Below are 19633 nucleotides of genomic sequence, written 5' to 3'. Positions count from 1 at the left end.
GTTGATGTGCGGGGATTACTGGTCAGTTCGGTGGGCCAAAGGGCCTGTTTCCGCACTGTATCTCTAAACATGTGAAAGAGATCTTATCAAAATATATAAAATTCATATAGGAATTGTTTGGATCGACGCAGAATTAATATTTCCTCTTGCTGAGAGTACAGAACCAGGGCACTGTCACAAAATAAAGGGCGGCCATTCAGGTGAGAGATGAGACATTTCTTATTACAAAGTCATTTGAATTTTCTACTACTGTAGACTGTGGAGATTCAGTCACTCAACATATTCAAGGCAGTCTATATATTTTAAATATTAAGGACGCATGGGAAAAGGAATGAGTGTATTAAAGTGGCATTTATTTCACTGAAAGGCAAAGCAGGCATTAGGGGTTGAATTACCACCAACAGCTTCTACTTGTATTTATAAAATCTGCATATTAATTGCATTACCTCACAATCAGATTACTCTTGGTGGAATATAAAATCACTGAGAAAACATAGCAGAAACTGCAAGAATGGGAAAATCAGGTGAACTGTGGATCAGATATGGGAAGGAATAGATTTGATAGAAGTTCATTATGAAAGAGACAATTTGTTGAAAACAGGCACTTGCCATGTGAACAATTCCTGAATTTGCCGCGCAGATTAAACAAATACTGCCCATTAGAAGACAGACAGAATTTCTTAGCTCACTTTGGAACAAAGGGCTAAATGGGTCTATGCTCTAAAATTCTATGACTCAGCATCGAGACAAACAATAATATTTTCAAAAACGATTGATACAAGTTATAACTGCCAGTATGTTATTCTGCATGTAGGCAAGTGGCTGCATCTTGCAATTGATTGGTTGTAGGACACAGCATGAATACAAGCCCTTCTGCCCACCGACTCTACACTGATCTGATCACACCAATTCTATGTGTAAGAAGGCACTGCAGATGCTGGTTTAAACTGAAGATAGACACAAAAAGCTGGAGTAACTCAGCGGGACAGGAAGCATCTCTGGAGAGAAGGAATGGGTGATGTTCGGATCGGGTCTGAAGCAGGGTCTCGACCCGAAATGTCAACCATTCCTTCCCCCCAGAGATGCTGCCTGTCCTGCTGAGTTACGCCAATGTTTTGTGTCTATCTTCACACAAATCTATGTTATCTCACTTTCAAATCCATTTCCTTCACACTATGGGCAATTTACAAGGGCCAATTAACTTACAATCCCACATATCTCTGGGAAGAAACTGGAGTATTCAGAGTAAAGGGCCTGTCCCACTTTCATGACCTAATTCACGACCTCTGCCGAGTTTGCCCTTGACTCATACTCGCAGCATGGTCATCATGAGGTCGTACTTAGGTCGTGATATTAGTCGTAGGTACTCGTGGCATCAAGTAGGTCGGGGCATTTTTCTAACCTGATGAAAAATGTCGACGAGTAAAAAAGGTTGTGAATTAGGTTGTGAAAGTGGGACAGGCCCTTAAACCCACATGGTTAAGGGACAACGTGCAAACTAAGGTATTCATGGTCAGGATCAAACTTGGGTCTCTGGTGCTGACATGCTTAATCAACCTATTGAATTGGTACCCAGACAGGTGATTTATAGGAAGTTCTCAAAATGGAAAATAAAACAATAACGTATAAAATCTCAGTGGTCAGGTTATAAATGCTCCTTAAAGAATAAATGGCCTGAAGGGAACCCTATTTGGTTTAAATAACAGAAGTTACAATAATTGATACAAGTTTATCATCAATTTTATCATCAGGGTTACTGGAGCTGAAAAGAATGTCATGATGTCATACTTTCACCATGTATTTTGTATTTTAAACTTCTACTGAACAGACATGGAAACAGGCAAGAAGATAAATGTCGACAAGAACACAATCAATACAAAATGACAATCTATTCATTATCAATACCACACAAACCCCCATGTAGAATTCTTGCCAATGGTTTTCTTCATTATTTAAATTAGCTTCAAAAATGAGACACGCTCCTCAGTATTGTGAACATTTGGAAAAAGTTGACCGACAATAAATGTAATAATTCATACCTTTATTCAAAGGCACATGTGCACACCATTGAATTACAGAATTAAATGTATTCAAGGTCATTGTCATATTTTAAACACTTTCTTGTATAATGAAATTATTGGAGTAAAATTGCAATTAATTTGCTAGTACCGGATTTCTTTTCTTGTTTACTTTGGACGAATAACATATTCAACAATAAGTAAACATTCAGTAGTATAATCTTTATTTTGCACATGATAAACAAGATTACACGGCAAAACATACCTATTGCTGACTCTAACCTTATGCATCACTCTTCACAGGTAAAGAAAACCTCCACCTCTAAATACTCACTGTCCAAATGTCAATGAAGTACTCTCAGATATTATACAAATTAGATACTAGTCATTGACTTTTTCAAAGTATTCTTTGGAATCTTCTGGGGAAGGCTTAATCTGTAAAACAAATATAACAGGATTACCAAGAAAAAATTTTTTGCAACATAACAGAACATTTATCAAAGAGTACAGTCCAAGAAAGGGAAGTTTAGAAATGTTTTGCAAATGATGATCTTTACAAAAAAAACAGAAACTGCTTCATCTGTATTAGTCCAGGAATTAAATTGTAACTTCTAGCCAAATGGGAACAAATTGGGAGCTTGAGGAGAGCATTAAAAGGCATATAGACATCAATTAAACTAATAGTACAATAGTGCAAATTAGTAGAACACCAACAAATTACAATTTAAAAGGTGCCAAACACTTTCTCAGTCAAGTGGAAATTCAAGGGAGTGGCACCTAGGGTTAATTCTTCATATGGAAATTAAATTCCAGAAGACATGTACTCATCTAATTTTGAGATTGCTTAGAAAAGATCAGGATTTGGCATGACAAATGTTATTTTTGACAGTTTTTACATATGACGACTGATTAAGCATCAAAATATCACAAACTACCAATTTCCAAACTATATTCTATACATCATAGGGAATTCGCAAATCCACATTCAGACTGGGTTAAACTGGGTTTCTTCTCTTCAAGGCATTGAGGAATTGGAAAAAAGCGAGAGAAGCTAGAGAAGACAATTACTGAGAAGCAAGTTGCTACATTCAGTGGCTGGTACCCAATTAAAGGTTTTTATCCTACAAAGCAGGAAAAGGTCTGAGTTTGGGGACCATGCTGATACCATGTCTGTTCACTTGTTAAAGGAAATCTGCTAACACAATATTAAATTGTTTGAAAAATAGACATTTGAAGTACCCACAGTAAAACAGAAGTTTTGCGTCACGTACAGAAGTTTTAACTACTTTACAAATGAATGTTTGCTTATACAAATGCTTAGCCCCTCTAATTTGCATTTCGTCCCCAAGTCACAGCAGATTTCTGTTCCTGTAAACCTCTCGTAACCCAAATAGTTTGCAAATCGGATATGTGGCTGCAAACCGAGTCCCCACATGGTAGAACATGCTCACTGCCATCTAGCAGCTGGTAAACCCATACTGCCTGTTTCCCCAAACACTCAATCGAATGTATGGACTGTACACAAGTCATCTATTCAAAAGTGGGGAGGACCAGTACCGAGTTGCTAAATTAAGTTTATGGCATTTTACATACCGTTGGAGAGTTTGGTTTCCAATCAGCTGGGCAAACCTCTCCATGGGTCTCCACAAACTGAAATGCCTTAACTAAGCGTAGAGTTTCGTCAACACTGCGACCTACAGGCAGATCACTGATGGCCATGTGCTTGATAATTCCATTAGTGTCAATGATGAAAAGCCCTCTGGTAAAAATAAAACATTTAGAAAAATTACATTTTCTTATTTACACTACAAACACAAATCGCATTTCACATCATCTGAGATTTAAAATTTACTTCCTGGAATAAAACAATTAAAATAATCTGTGAAATTGAGGAGTAGGAAGGGCTGTCAACAGTAGAGTGTTATGGAGACATGGAAACTGCAGATGCTGGAATCTTGAGCAAAACACAATATGCTGGAGGAACTCAGTGGGTCAGGCAGTATCGGTGAAGGAAATGGACAAATGATATTTTGGTTCGAGGCCCTTCTTTGGATTTTGGAGGAGGAGGAGAAAACTGGAGAAAGTTGGGGCTGACAAATGATATGTAGGCACAGGAGAGAGGGGGTTTGATTGGCAGATGAGTAGAGTAAATGACAAAGGTTAAAGGTGAAAAGGAGTCAAAAAGTGAGGGGAGGGGAGAAGGACAGCTGGGGGGTAGGAGACAGCAGGAGTAACATGAGCACACCAGGGAGGGGAGGGGCAGAGGAAAGGAAGGGGAGGGCAGGACAGGTTTATTTGAAGTTGGAGAATTCATTGCCCAAACCACCGAGCTGCAAGCTACCCAAACAAAACACGAGGTGCCACATGGAACATACAGACAGTAGAAAATCCAGTGTAAATGTCAGCGCACCATTTGCCAGTGAAAATGGCCTGCTGAGTTATCCCAGCACTTGGAAGCAACGCTTCTTTGGTCCAAAGGGAATGCCTTTAACAAATAACAACTAAGCATATTAGGTAGATTCAGAATGCTAATCAGAAGATAACAGCATTTTGATCCATCTGCAGGCAAACTGATTTAAGGTTGCTGAGAAAATCAAATTTTCATCATTTTGCATTTGGGGTAAATGGAGGGAGAAGGGAGTGCAAGTTGTACCTGTAATCCAGAATTCCATTTATCTTTCAAATGTCAAATTACACAATGTTTACCGATATTGGTAGGAACTGCATTATATAAATCCACCTATCTCACTAAAAAAACACAACCTGCCACATCCTCCCCTTACAACAGAGGATAGCAAGAGTGGCATCAGAGCATTGTTTTAATTCTGCCTAACAAATAGCATAATCCACAATTCCTTTTTTTTTGTACATACAAAATCTCTTACCTTAGAGCAATGCCAGCCTTTTCTAATAACACTCCATAATCCTGTGAGATCTGCTTTGTTAAATCAGACAGTAGTGGTATATTCATGGCCCCTAATCCCCCACTCTGGAAAAAGGAATTAACATTGGGGAAACTTAGCCAAATGCAGAAATTAAAAAAGTATTTAAATGTAAACAAAAATTACATTGTGTTTGATATTAAATTCTTAAAATCCTTCACAGAAATACTCAGTTCTATAAAATCACGAGGGGAATTAATGGGATGAATGCATAGTATTTTACCCTACCCAGGTTAAGGGAATCAATAAGCAGAGGACACATGTTAGATAAGAGAGGGGAAAGATCTACTAGGAACCTAGGGGAACAACCTTTTCACTCAAAGGTGGCAGGTACATAGAATGAGCAGCCAGAGGAAGTAGTTGAGGCAGATACAATAACATTTAAAAGACACTTGGCCAGGTGCATGGATAGGAAAGGTTTAGAGGGATATGGGTCAAATGCAGGTAAATGGGACTAGCTTAGACAGGGCATAGTGGTTGGCAATGACAAGTTGGGCTGAGGGATTTGTTTCTCTGCTCGATGACTAACTTCTGTACCCTTAACACTTACTACAATCAAAAAGTAAGTTTAAGTAAGTTTATTGGCCGAGTATTCACATACAAGGAATTTGCCTTGGTGCTCCGCCCACAAGTAAAAACATGACATGCAGTGGCAGTTACGAATGACTCAGAAAACGCTAAACATTAATAATAATAAAACATTAATGATAAAACACCATTAATCAAGCATGTGAACCAACAAAATACCAGATCAAGGGGAGGCTACAGATTTTTAGGCTGTTGAGTAAAGCAACTACTCGTGGATAAAAACTGTTTTTATATCTGGCTGTGGCAGCTTTGCCAATCCAGAGTCGCCTTCCAGAGGGAAGTGATTCAAAGAGTTTGTGGCCAGGGTGAGAGGGGTCAGAGATGATCTTGCCCGCTCGCTTCCTGGCCTTTGCAGTGTACAGTTCATCAATGGAGGGAAGGTTGCAGCCAATAACCTTCTCTGCTGATCGGTCGATTCGCTGTAGCCTCCAGGTGTCGTGCTTGGTGGCTGAGCCAAACCAGACCATGATGGAGAAGGTGAGAACAGACTCTACGATGGCCGTGTAGAATTGGACCATCATTGCCTGTGGCAGATTGTGCTTCCTCAGCTGCCGTAGGAAGTACATCCTCTGTTGGGCCTTTTTGACTGTGGAGTCGATGGTAGCCCCCCACTTAAGGTCCTTGGAGATGATGGTTCCCAGGAACTTAAAAGACTCCACAGATGTGACTGTGGTGTTGTTGATGGTGGGTGGGGTGAGGGGGGGAGCTACAATCAATCCCACTGTCTTAAGAGCATTGAGCTCTAGATTGTTGTGATGGCACCAGGATGCCAGCTGTGACACTTCCTATCTGTAGGCAGATTCCTCCCCATCCTGGATGAGTCCAATCAGGGTTGTGTCATCCACAAACTTGAGAAGCTTGACAGGGGTGTCTGTGGAGGTGCAGTCGTTGGTGTAGAGAGCAGAGGAGAAGAGAGAGTACACAGCCTTGCGGTGCTCCTATGCTGAGCATTTGCGTGTCCGAGATGTGCTTTCCCAGCTTCACATGCTGCTTCCTGTCTGTCAGGAAGCTGGTGATCTACCGACAGAGGGGTTCAGGCACAGTCAACTCGGAAAGTTTGGAGTGTAGTAGCTCTGGCACAATGGTGTTGAATGCAGAGCTAAAATCAACAAACAGGATCAAACAGGCCGGGAGGGAGGGAGGAAACGTGAGGCCCCCTTCCGCCGTCTGAAGCACCTGCACCGCTTGGCCTCGCACCTTCTTGTTGGCTGGTGGAGGAGGGGAGGCAGTGCCGAGGAGATCTCAACCACCTCCCCCTTTGGCGGCTGCACTTGGCGGTGTACAGGGACGGCCAAGGCAACGGGGCAATGATGCCGGTGTTGTCCGAGGAGAGCTGACCTTCCTTCCTCCCGACCTCCTCTGCCCCTTCCCCTCGCTCTCTCTCTCATATGCCCCCCTCCACCCCCCGTATCCAGGGACCCCTCCTCTCCATCCCGTACTGATCCCCATTCCCGCCCCTATTCAGTTCTCACTGACATCCTGTGCTCCCCTCCCCATCTACCCCCCCCCCCCCTTCCGATCTATTCATCCTGCACTGATCTCCCTATCCACCTCGCATTGATTCTCCTGCCACCGCCCCATCCTTCCTACACTGGTCCCCAAATTCATCCTGTGCTGACCCCCTTTCCCATCCATCCTGCACTGCGCCCCCCCATTCATCCTGCACTGATCCCCCCCACCATCCATCCCGTACTGATCCCCCCACTCAACCCCCACTGACATCCCCACACTCTTCCCTCACAATTTTACCTACTCCAAACATGCACTAATTCCCCCGATTCAATCCATCCATCCCGCACAGATTGCCTTCTCAACCCCCCCCCCCCCCCCCCCCCCCATCTATCAATCCCGCACTGATTCACCCCCCCCCCGACCCTACTGCACTGGAAATGTCTTCAGAGCGAACACTGACTATGTTTGATAACGGAATGCAATCAAATGTTTTCATTCCCAATGTTATTATTCGTTTTAATGCATAATGATGGATTATTAAATTGTGATCACGTGAAGCATTAAAACCGCAGTGTTCGATTGTCACTGCTATCGTTTGACACGTTATTACAGAATTCATTTTAATGGCAATTCAATGCTCTTAATATGGAGTATCAGTACTGTAATTATTTAATGGGCAACATTCACAACTATACGTTGGATTTATCCAGGTTTTACTTCCAGTCGGTCATATACATCACAAATTTGGAGATATTTCAGTTGAAATGTTAACGTTAATTCTGAAGTGGGAATGATGGAAACAGCGTTTATCAATAATTATTTTTAAAATCTGGTGCGTACAAACTGGGTATCTTCATTGCTGTTCACAATCTAATCTGAATGTCCGGTAATGTGGCGTTTTGACACTTTTAAACATATTGCCAAAAGAACATTTGCTGTAGTTATGTCCTTTGGTAATCTTTTATCAGTTATTGTAATGTTTAACCTGTCAGATGGGTATAGTCGGTTTTAACAGCTATTATCATAAAATACCTTTAGAAATGTCCTTGTAACCTGTATATTTTGCTGTGGATAAATTATGTGGGAAGCGAGAGTGTTTATGTACCAATAGCAAAAATGACCCATGCTATGGCCATGTCATGATAATTTTCAGTCCTTCACAGAAAACATGCTTGCATCAATCTGTAGTGTGCATGGTTAAGCATATATGTTACCATGGTCCAGGATTTATTGACACAGGTTGATCACACGCTGAATTATCCAACCACATTTCTGTTTGGAAGTGGAAAGACATAATAGAAATTGCATTCATTGCAACGTGTAAGAAGAGTTGAGATACTTCTGCATGTCATTGTGGTATATATCATGTCTTGAGTGGTGAATATGTTTAGTTTGTGACTTTATTTGAAGCAGAAATAATATGTGAATGCTTCATTGAGCATAATTCCGACTGGTAACTAGGCACTTCGTCCGAGCACATTATCGCACGCGTCATGTAAGTCATCTTAAATGACCACCTAAACTGTCATTTGGCAACCTAAAAAGCTGCCTAGGTTGCCCGGCTGACAACAGAGAAAAAAGGTTATGTGAGAGCCCTGCTCCAGCACCTCAACCGCTAGGGGATCTATGCGAGGATTTTGTTTGTTGATTTTAGCTCTGCATTCAACACCATTGTGCCAGAGCTACTACACTCCAAACTTTCCAAGTTGACTGTGCCTGAACCCCACTGTCGGTGGATCACCAGCTTCCTGACAGACAGGGAAGCACATCTCGGACCCACAGACCCTCAGCATAGGAGCAAGGCTGCGCACTCTCCCCTTTCCTCTACTCTCTCTACACCAATGACTGCACCTCCACTGACTCCTCTGTCAAGCTTCTCAAGTTTGAGGACGACACAACCATGATTGGAATGATCCAGTCACATCTGTGGAGTCATTTAAGTTCCTGGGAACCATCATCTCCAAGGACCTTAAATGGGGGGCCACCATCGACTTCACAGTCAAAAAGGCACAACAGAGGAAGTACTTCCTGCGGCAGCTGAGGAAGCACAATCTGCCACAGGCAATGATGGTCCAATTTTTTTTCGGCCGTTGTAGAGTCTGACCTCACTATCTTCATCATGGTTGGTTTGGCTCAGCCACCAAGCACGACATCCGGAGGCTGCTTCGACTCGTCCGATCAGCTGAGAAGGTTATTGGTTGCAACCTTCCCTCCATTGACGAACTGTACACTGCAAGGGCCAGGAAGCGAGCAGGTAAGATCATCGCTGACCCCTCTCATTCTGGCCACAAATTCTTTGAATCACTTCCCTCCAGTCTGTCAAAGCTGCCACAGACAGACATAAAAACAGCTTTTTTTCCCCATGAGTAGTAGCTCTATTCAATAACCAAAAATCTCTAGCCTCCTTTTGCTCTGGTATTTAATTTAATTCACATGTTTAATCGATAATGTTTTATTATTAATGTTTAATGTTTTATGTGTCATTCCTAACAGTCACTGTATGTCATGTTGTCACTTGTGGGCAGAGCACCAAGGCAAATTCCTTGCATGTGAATAATTGACCAATAAACTTATTCATTCATTTAGCAATGCCCTGAAAAAAAAGTTTAAATTTCAACACCAAAACTTATTTACTGCAAGTTCAAAACAGTAAATACTTCCTTAAATACTAATATATATATATATATATATAATTGCACACAAAAATAATAACATTTCATATTGTAGAAAATAAACTAAATATCAGCCTGCTTCCATACCTTTCGTGGAATGTTCATCCAGGCAAGATGGGAGAACTGAGAGTCTACAGAAATACCAATTACTTCACAGTTTATATCGTGGAACTCATTTGCTTTGTTACTGAATGCAATGATCTCAGTTGGACACACAAAAGTACTAAAAAAAGAAAACATTTATTTCTTTAAATTATTTAAAATCACACAACTTTCCCTAATCAGATCTATGCAGTAAATAGGTAAAAAAACTGACTCCAAAAATATATCCACTAATGACTGCATTCTAAAAGATATTTTAAATGTCTGAATCAAACAGATACAAATTGATTTAAAAAAGCTAATTCTGTTCAGTTCTTTGAGTTCGTAATAGCTTTGATGAAAAAAAAGGGATTGAAAGCTATCAATTTTAACACATCTCCACATGACCTTTAGAAACAACAGCATGGCAACTTCCAGCAATTTAACATTCCATTCAGTTACTTAAATTATTAATTTGCATTGTTTAAGTTTTAAACTCATTTAGTAGAATACTTCACATGTATCTAAAAGAAATAGATTCTTTCAAAGATGCACAAATCTTAAAATCACCTCACCATTTTTTGAGTGGTCACACAAAACAAAGTAACGTTGTTTAACATTTAATTCCTTTTCAACAACCAGTAGATTTATTTCGTAATTTAGGTTTACACAGTAAACATGCATGCAGTTTAGTGGAGTTTCATCTGAAGGGAGAATGGTAAATTGGCAGAACTACAAAGTTGGCTCAGTGAAAGAATACAAAAGTAAAATGCCTTTTGGGTGTTTTTGCAGCTGGAAGGTGTCATCATTTGGATCCCAGTGGCTTTAGTACTTGGTCCCTTGCTTTTAGACTGAGCAGAGGTGGCACAATAAAGAAAATACAGAAATACAACATTGACCCAGTAGTTATCACTGAAGAATACTTTAGATTGCATAAAATATAGTGGTGCCTCGTCAGTTGGGACAGAAAAGTGGTAAATGGAATTCAATTTGATCCAAAAAGAGAGAATGCATTTGGGGAAGAGCAATAAAGGGAATATATTATAAATTGAAGGATACTGTAAAATTGTAGATGAGCAAAAGAACTTTGTAGTGTCTTCCCACAGATGCTCCAAGGTAGTTTGAGAGATCAATAAGGTGGAAAGGCATATGGAATGCTTGCAATTAGACATAAGCATGCAAGAAGAGAGTAGGGAGATTACAGTGGAACACATACATTGCTAATTAAACAGCTAGTGTTCTGCACATAGTTCTCGTCACAAAATACATATGACAGCTCTGGAGTGTGTGCAGAGGAGATTTTCAAAGAGGTTGCTAGGACTAGAAATTTTTTAGCCATAAGGAAAGATTAGATAGGCCTGGTTCTTATGAACACACCCGCTGTGAGATTTAACTGAAGGTGTACAAACTTATGAAAAACTTAGATAAATAGGGTGGACCCATTCTCCTAAGTTGTGAGGACGAATGCGTGGGGAAAGAAATTTCAAGAAATTAGCAGAATGGTTGGGTGGAATTTATTTTTCACCTAGAGGGCAGAAAAAAACCTGGAATTCATTGGCTGAGAGGATAGTAAAAATCATCATCACATAATTCCCTTGAATGTGAACTTGGGAGCTAGAGCTAGACTAATTGCTGGAAGGTGAATATTGGCTGGGACAGAGATTGGCAAGGATACAATGGGTCGAATGACTTCCATTGGTGTTGAAAATCTTCAATAATAAGTGTCAGAGTTTTTAATTGAGAAAATCTTATTGATGATTGACAACTGTGTAAATAATTCTGCAAAATAAGAAAAGACGGCAACATTGCTAACATTCCAGAGCAGTCTAATTTAATTGTTCATTTTAATATAGCAATCATAATCTTTCTTCTCCACTACTTTCAAGATAGCAAGCTGGATCAGAACAAATTCCCAAGTACATATCTCGCCAATAATTTACAAAATCTTAAGAGGAAGTATTTATTATACATAAAACTTCTCACAAAGAATTTTGTTCATTTTTCAGTTAATACAGTGCATACTGCAACAGCAATAACAAACTACAACAGTGCTCAAATACAAACATGGACCACTTAAATATTATTTTCAAGCATATTTATAGTGTGTACAAAAACAGCCATATATCATTCTCTACCATAAGGGTTTTGGATTAAGGGGGGGGGGGGGGCAGCAAAGGTAGAAAAGGAAGCAAGACTGGAGGGGGGAAATAACACTAAAATCTATACATTAACTAGAACATAAAATAAGAATGAATGGCTTTAGCAATGATCCCCAACTTCGTTGCCCACTACTTATCAACTTTAATAGTATTAATCAAGGCTTAAATATACAGGCCTCCACAACTCTGAGCAACTCACAATAATATCTATACTTTGTTTTCATTGTTGTCATATACTTATAACAATATACTATTTGTCTACATGAAAATAACACATTTAAATATGCTGTAGCTTTATCCAAAGAGATTAATTTAAAAGCTGCATTGGGCATTGAATATATTTGTATCAAGTTAGCCAAAGTGGGGGGGGGGGGGGGGGGGGAGTTGCAGCTGAGGCCCTTTTCCTTTTAAAGCCAACATTCAAATGCACGTGCAAATGATACTTACAAATCCAGAGGATAGAAGAAAATGACCAGATATTTTCCTTTATAGTCATTTATGGTAATTTCTTTGAACTGACCATTGACCACAGCAGTGCCCTTGAAAAAGGGTGCAGATTGCGTAACAGCAGGAACAAAGTTTGCATAAGCTAAAAGGAAAAGTATAAAGCTCAATTAACAAGCCAGATATCAATGACAAATGATGGCATCTCATCTTTTAAATGGAGTTCCCACATGCATGTTAAATACAGAAGTCCTAATTGTACTGAATGATATCTGCAATATGCTTCATCACTGGACCTCACGTAGTAGCAGAGCTCAATTTTACTGATATTCCAAAGCAAACCCTGTGAAGTGTGCGCATGTGCGGGGCCTCGGGCCGGTGAGGCCTGCGGAATCAGCGATAATTTCCAGGTGCTATGAAGATGTGTATTACAGAAATGAGTTGCTTAAAGCTTAAATAAAGTTTAAGTAAATTAGAATTTTTCATTTGCCTCACAACACCCTGGCACAAAATAATTGTATTTGTTTTTATTAATACTAATAATATAAATATGATTCGGCATATATTAAATATGATTGATGGGTTTAAATGAAACAGACTTTCCCCCAATTAAATGGATATTTAAAAGAGATGGTAGGACAACAATACGATTAAAAGATTGAAGAGCCAAACATTTTGCAAAGGAAAGACCTTTAAGTTATAAAAACTAAACATTGGAAAATTAAACATACCATGGTCTGATGAGCTCATTCCATTAGAGGTGAGAAAGAACTCTCAACTCTTCTCTTCCCCCCCCCCCCCCCCTTAAATTGGAGTCCCTTAGCCTTATATTTTATTTCTTCTAAGATTGGAACAGGTTGAAGGATTGGTGGCAGTATAACACTTGGATACAGAAATATTCTCTAATTGTATTTAATCAATAATGTTGTAGGAAGGAACTGCAGATGCTGGTTTGCACTATAGACACAAAATGCTGGAGTAATTCAGTGAGACAGGCATCTCTGGATAGCAGGCAGCAAAATATCCAGAGAAGTTGCCTGCCCTGCTGAGTTACTCCAGCATTTTGTGTCTAGTCAAGAGTCAAGAGTGTTTATTGTCATGTGTCCCTGACAGGACAATGAAATTCTTGCTTTGCTTCAGCACAACAGAACATAGTAGGCATTGACTACAAAACAGATCAGTGTCCATATACCATATACCATAAATAGCCTGATGGCTGTGGGGAAGTAGCTATTCCTGAACCTGGTCGTTGCAGTCTTCAGGCTCCTGTACCTTCTACCTGAAGGTAGCAGGGAGATGAGTATGTGGGTCCTTGATGATACTACCAGCCTTTTTGAGGCAGCGACTGCGATAGATCCCCTCGATGGAAGGGAGGTCAGAGCCGATGATGGACTGGGCAGTGTTTACCACTTTTTGTAGTCTTTTCCTCTCCAGGGCGCTCAAGTTGCCGAACCAAGCCACGATGCAACCGGTCAGCATGCTCTCTACTATGCACCTGTAGAACTTAGAGAGAGTCCTCCTTGACAAACCGACTCTCCGTAATTATCTTGATCAATAATGTTTCTGGTTCAGTAGGATGTAATTTAGGACTCTTTACAGAGGCCGTTTCCCTTTTAACCATCCAAACCACCAACCAACTTCTTCAATTCATTAGAAAAATAACAATTTTCTGCAGCACTTACTTGTACTAAAGCTGCATTTATAGTTTGCAAGAGGGGCTGAAATATGTCTGTTTATCAAACATTTTTGAAAGCAGTGTGTTCGTAGAGCTGCAGAAACTCCCCTGTTGTTTACACATGTCCGGTAAAACTGAAAAGTGATACAAAAATATGTCAATCGATCTTAAATTAGAGATTTAGGTGTATAAATCTCCACACCCGCAACAATTAATTTGGCTCCCAAGCGGACAAATTTCAATACATTAATTTAAATTCCAAATTTAACCCATAAAAGAGATGGACAACCCTGATCTGTGAAAATTACAATACGGTCCTGACAAGTCTCTTTTTGGATTAAAATCTTATGAACAAGGATGGTGGAAAGATTAAAGAAACGAGTCTCTACTGATGTAATGAATGGTATTTTATCTCCGAGAGAACTCTTCCAATGTCTCAGGAAAACAGAGTAATTGGCTCAGAGAAAGAATGACCCACAGCCCCAGAAGAAGGGAAAGTAGTCGAGGTGGTGGGAGAGGGAGGCAGGTGGTGGGAGAGGGAGGCAGGTGGTGGGAGAGGGAGGCAGGTGGTGGGAGAGGGAGGCAGGTGATGGGGGAGAGAGGCAGGTGGTGGGAGAGCGAGGCAGGTGGTGGGGGGAGAGGCAGGTGGTGGGGGAGAGAGGCAGGTGGTGGGGGGAGAGAGGCAGGTGGTGGGGGGAGAGGCAGGTGGTGGGGGGAGAGAGGCAGGTGGTGGGGGAGGGAGGCAGGTGGTGGGGGAGGGGGAGGTGGTGGGGGAGGGAGGCAGGTGGTGGGGAAGAGGGAGGCAGGTGGTGGGAGAGGGAGGTAGGTGGTGGGGGGGAGAGGCAAGTGGGAGAGGGAGGCAGGTGGTGGGGGAGAGAGGCAGGTGTTGGGGGAGAGGGAGGCAGGTGGTGGGGGAGAGGGAGGCAGGTGGTGGGGGAGAGGGAGGCAGGTGGTGGGGGAGAGGGAGGCAGGTGGTGGGGGGAGAGGGAGGCAGGTGGTGGGGGGGAGAGGCAGGTGGTGGGGGAGAGGTGAGGCAGGTGTTGGGGGAGAGAGGCAGGTGTTGGGGGAGAGAGAGGCAGGTGTTGGGGGAGAGAGAGGCAGGTGGTGGGGGAGAGAGGCAGGTGGTGGGGGAGAGAGGCAGGTGGTGGGGGGAGAGAGGCAGGTGGTGGGGGAGAGGGAGACAGGTGGTGGGGGGGAGAGGCAGGTGGTGGTGGGGTGAGGCAGGTGGTGGGGGAGAGAGAGGCAGGTGGTGGGGGGGGAGAGAGAGAGGCAGGTGGTGGGGGAGAGGGAGGCAGCATGTCCAGTTCATTGCAAATTATCAAGTCGGCGACCACAACGTTGCAACCTCTTTTAACAGATAAGCGAAGACTCGCCCGCCCGCCTGAGGTCCGCTGCCACCAACGCCGATGCAATGCCGGGCCGTGAGGCAGTGTCCTTGTGGAGTCACCTCGACCGCTACCAACCAACCCCCAGGAGTGGGCCCTTGAACGACCACCGTTTATTTATGTTATGCTATGTTAAGCGGGAGGGATTAGACGTGTTGATTATGCGGCGAGGGAGAGGAGGCTCCTCTTGCTGTTGCTGTTGCAGTTGCTGTGCTCACCCGAGCGGCCGTGGCCAGCGTTGTCGCCATCCTGTGCTGCCGGCGGGTCCCGCTGAGGCGAGCTCTTGCTGGCGGCGTGTGGACCTACCCGGCAGCAAATGCAAACTCGGCGGCCCTGAGCTGACTGTTTAATGGAGCAGAGGCCAAGAGTAATGCCCCGGGTACCGCCCTCGCCGAGCTGGAAGTGACGGTCGCCGGCGTTGACGATTTCCGGTGTGCCATGTGACGCCCAATGGTTGACTTGGAGCAAGATGAACTATACGCCCGGCACAGCCAGCCTGATAGAAGACATTGACAGTAAGGCATTACCTTCTCGCCTGCTTATTCTTTCAGCTTCAATTATCTTCTTGAGGAACGTCGGTAGCTTTGTCCTTACAACCATACAACTCCTTGCACATTCTCTTTAAGACCAGGGTTGCATTCATCTTAAGCCTAGGCAACGAGTAAGCATCAGCTGCTGCTGTTACTACTTCTGCTGCTGCTGCTTCCTGGGCAGCACCTTTGAGTCAAGGCTGCCTTGATTTGGCTCTGTGGATTATCGGGTGTCTGGTGAGGTCAATAGGGGAATCCCAGACCCTTCCACAGACGGAGCAAGAGATACCTGGTGAAATAATTAAATGGGGAGTTAGTGAAGATCAAAATACAGCAAATGCTGGAAGTCTGATATAAAAACAGAATGTTGGAAATGCTGAGCAATTCAAGTGAATCTTTTATAGGTGGTCGATCCTTTGGGTAGTTTATGCGCTTCTGCTATTTATGCTGGGCTTCTTTGTGGTTCTGTCATGTAGCTTTGACGTTCTTCATGTCATTTAGAATGCTCCTTAACCATTCTGAACTCTGAGCAAAAAACAAAATGCTGGAGGAACTCAGCAGGTCAGACAGCATCAGTGAAATGAATAGGCAAGCAACATTTTGGATTGGGACCCTACTTCAGATAGATGGAGTAGGGGTGAGACATTCACGCCCCTGCTCCATCAGTCCTCCCTTTCTCCCCACTACTCCATCAGTCTGAAGATGGGGCCTGACCCAGGCTGTCCATTCCTCCACATATTCGACCTCACCTGCTGAGTTACTCCAGCAGCTTGATTTTTCTCAAGATTCCTGCAATATCTTGATACAAAAATTGTATCTTGAACTTTGGTGATCCAAAGATCCCATTCTCAGTAGTGCAGTTGGTTTTTCTAAAATGAAGGTGGCCTTGAGAACAACCTTAAATCTTTTCCCCGCTCTGCTTTTTGTGTTGGGCACTAATCACAGGAAATTTCCACACAGTGTCCTATGTTAGAAAGTGCTACAGATGCTGAAAATCTAAAATTGGGGGTAAAATGCTCAGGTGGTTTTGATGATGGAGAAAATAACTTATTATTTTGGGTTAATTACCCTTTTTCAGAACATTGACCTGAATGTTAGTGTTAAATATTAAACATAGAAAAAACAGTAAACACTCAGATCAGACAGCATCTTTGGGGCAAAAAAAAGTGTCAATGTTTCAGATTATTGATTATGATGCAAGGTCAGTGGCCTGAATCGTTAACATTTTTTCTCTTTCTATAGGTGCCACCTGACCTTTCCAGATTATTATTTAAAACTAAGTTTAGAGATTGAATTTTTTCACTTAAAATCATTCGAAGGATGGAATATGTTTGCAGAAAAATATGAACTGAATAGTGTTGACGCGTTAAAATCAAATCCATTTTGTCTCTGGACAATATAATTCACACATGATTCAGAGAGCAGCTGTTCAGCCACAATCCCCAGATGGTCAAAGAGAACCCTGGCAGGAAGCAGTGGGACCCCTTTTAGTCAATGCTATTGGATTTGTTTTTATTCTTGAAGATGGTTATAACTGGTGTTTCTGAGGTTCCCTGTTATGGGAGCTGAATTTGTGAATTTGGACTGACAATTCCTCTTTTTAAAACTTCATTTAAAAAATACTGTGTTCTCCCAAGGCTTACTGTTTTTCAATTAGCTTATGCGTTTTTCAATATTTTATCTGAGATGGCAGTAGGCTGGACCAGATAGTTTGCTAAGAGACGGATTCAAGGCCACGTATCAAGGACAGAGTCACATTCGAGCAGTTCTTCATCTAGCAAGCATTTGGCGCCTCTCTGTCCTTGTAAGTTCATCTCTGTTCTTGATTCTTCGTGATTGAGCCAAGGTCATCTTGACAGCGCTGATAAATTCACACATGTCACAGTTATCATCAAGTTGCTAGACTTTCTACCCATAGCCTGTTCTTTACGCTGCAGTTTTCTGTTGATCCTCAACTGTTTCATTTCCCCTGAGATGTGCTGCAGTTACAATCCAAATACACCTTGCAGATAGATTTAATAATAATAAATAATACATTTTATTTATGGGCGCCTTTCAAGAGTCTCAAGGACACCTTACAAAAATGTAGCAGGTAGAGGAAAAACATGTAAGGGGAATGAAATAAATAGTAGAGACATGACTAGTACACAAAGTAAAGACAGAATTCAATACAAAACACAATATGAGGCAATTAATGCACAGATGAAAAGGGAGGGGGACGTGGGGCTAAGGATAGGCAGAGGTGAAGAGATGGGTCTTGAGGCGGGACTGGAAGATGGTGAGGGACACGGAATTGCGGATCAGTTGGGGGAGGGAGTTCCAGAGCCTGGGAGCTGCCCTGGAGAAGGCTCTGTCCCCAAAACTGCGGAGGTTGGACTTGTGGATGGAGAGGAGACCGGCTGATGTGGATCTGAGGGACCTTGAGGGTTGGTAGGGGGAGAGGAGGTCAGTGAGATATGGGGGGGGGGGGCAGATGGTGGAGGGCTTTGTAGGTGAGGATCAGGATTTTGTAGTTGATCCGGTGGGAGATGGGAAGCCAGTGAAGTTGTTTGAGGACTGGAGCGGCTGCGTTCTGGACCAGTTGGAGTCGGTTGATGTAGGTGGAGCTGATGCCAAGGAGAAGTGAGTTGCAGTAGTCCAGTCGGGGGAGATGAAGGCATGGATGAGTCTTTCAGCAGCGGGAGGTGTGAGAGAGGGTCTGAGTTTGGCGATGTTGCGGAGATGAAAGAAGGAGGTTTTAATGACATGGCGGATGTGAGGCTCAAGGGAGAGGGTGGAATCAAAGATCACGCCAAGGTTGCGGGCCTGGGGAGAGGGGGAGACAGTGGTGCCGTCGATGGTGAGAGTGGGGTTATTGATTTTGCTGAGTGTGGCTTTGGAGCCTATGGGGAGGAATTCTGTCTTATCGCTGTTGAGTTTGAGGAAATTATGTTGCATCCAGGTTTTTATAGCTGACAAACAGGAGTTGATATGGGAGAGGGGGGGGTTGTGGGGGGATTTGGTGCCGAGGTAGATCTGGGTGTCATCAGCGTAACAGTGGAAGTCCAGGTTGAAGTGGCGGAGTATCTGACCAAGGGGGAAGATGTAGATGATGAGGAGGAGGGGGCCGAGTACGGAGCCTTGGGGAACACCTTGAGTGACTGTGGCTGTAGCAGAGGTGTGGTTGTGGAGAAAGATGAAGTGGGATCTGTTGGAAAGGTAGGAACGGAGCCAGCTGAGTGCAGAGCCTTTGCCGAGGTCTTTGAGTCTGGTGAGCAGGATGTTATGGTTCACTGTATCGAAGGCTGCGCTCAGGTCGAGGAGGATGAGGATGTTGAGGGAACCAGTGTCAGCAGAGGTGAGGAGGTCGTTGAGGACTTTGAGGAGAGCAGTTTCTGTGCTATGGAGGAGGCGAAAGCCAGATGGAGGGATTCAAGTAGGTTATACGCAAGGAGGTGGGAATGAAGTTGCGACGCAACGATACGCTCCAGGGTTTTTGAAAGAAAGGGGAGGTTTGAGATTGGGCGGTAGTTAATGAGAGAGGAGGGATCAAGACCAGGTTTCTTTAAGATTGGTGTAACAGCAGCAGTTTTGAAAGCGGAGGGGACAATTCCTTGGGACAATGAGGAGTTGAAGAGATTAGTGAGGTAGGGGCAGAGAACGGGGAGGCAGGACTTCAGCAGGGGAGTGGGGAGAGGGTCGAGGGAG

The 19633-nt window shown here is 43.0% G+C and overlaps 2 protein-coding genes across 3 annotated transcripts in view; one reads left to right on the top strand and one right to left on the bottom strand.

Moving 5' to 3' along the window:
* Window positions 1-2024: 2024 nt before the first annotated feature.
* On the bottom strand, window positions 2025-15815 carry prdx3 (peroxiredoxin 3). Its single transcript, XM_033033841.1, has 7 exons — window positions 15635-15815; window positions 14039-14165; window positions 12360-12501; window positions 9760-9895; window positions 4904-5007; window positions 3612-3777; window positions 2025-2453 (listed from the first exon to the last, which is right to left on the bottom strand). The coding sequence occupies exons 1-7, from the start codon at window positions 15662-15664 to the stop codon at window positions 2400-2402; spliced, it is 759 nt and encodes a 252-aa protein (XP_032889732.1). The 5' UTR covers window positions 15665-15815; the 3' UTR covers window positions 2025-2399.
* The window catches only part of lsm1 (LSM1 homolog, mRNA degradation associated), a 16547-nt gene continuing 12598 nt past the window's right edge, over window positions 15685-19633 (top strand). Inside the window, exon 1 of one of the 2 annotated variants that reach the window (XM_033033843.1) lies at window positions 15685-15931. In XM_033033843.1, coding sequence (XP_032889734.1) covers window positions 15886-15931 — 46 coding nt within the window. In that variant the 5' untranslated portion in view covers window positions 15685-15885. The remainder of the gene's footprint in view (window positions 15932-19633) is intronic. The other variant, XM_033033844.1, reaches the window with a different exon arrangement.

This window comes from Amblyraja radiata, chromosome 15, assembly GCF_010909765.2.
Source record: "Amblyraja radiata isolate CabotCenter1 chromosome 15, sAmbRad1.1.pri, whole genome shotgun sequence".
Taxonomy (NCBI): domain Eukaryota; kingdom Metazoa; phylum Chordata; class Chondrichthyes; order Rajiformes; family Rajidae; genus Amblyraja; species Amblyraja radiata.
The sequence above is the reverse complement of the archived record's forward strand: the minus strand, read 5'-3'. Positions and strand labels throughout refer to the sequence as shown.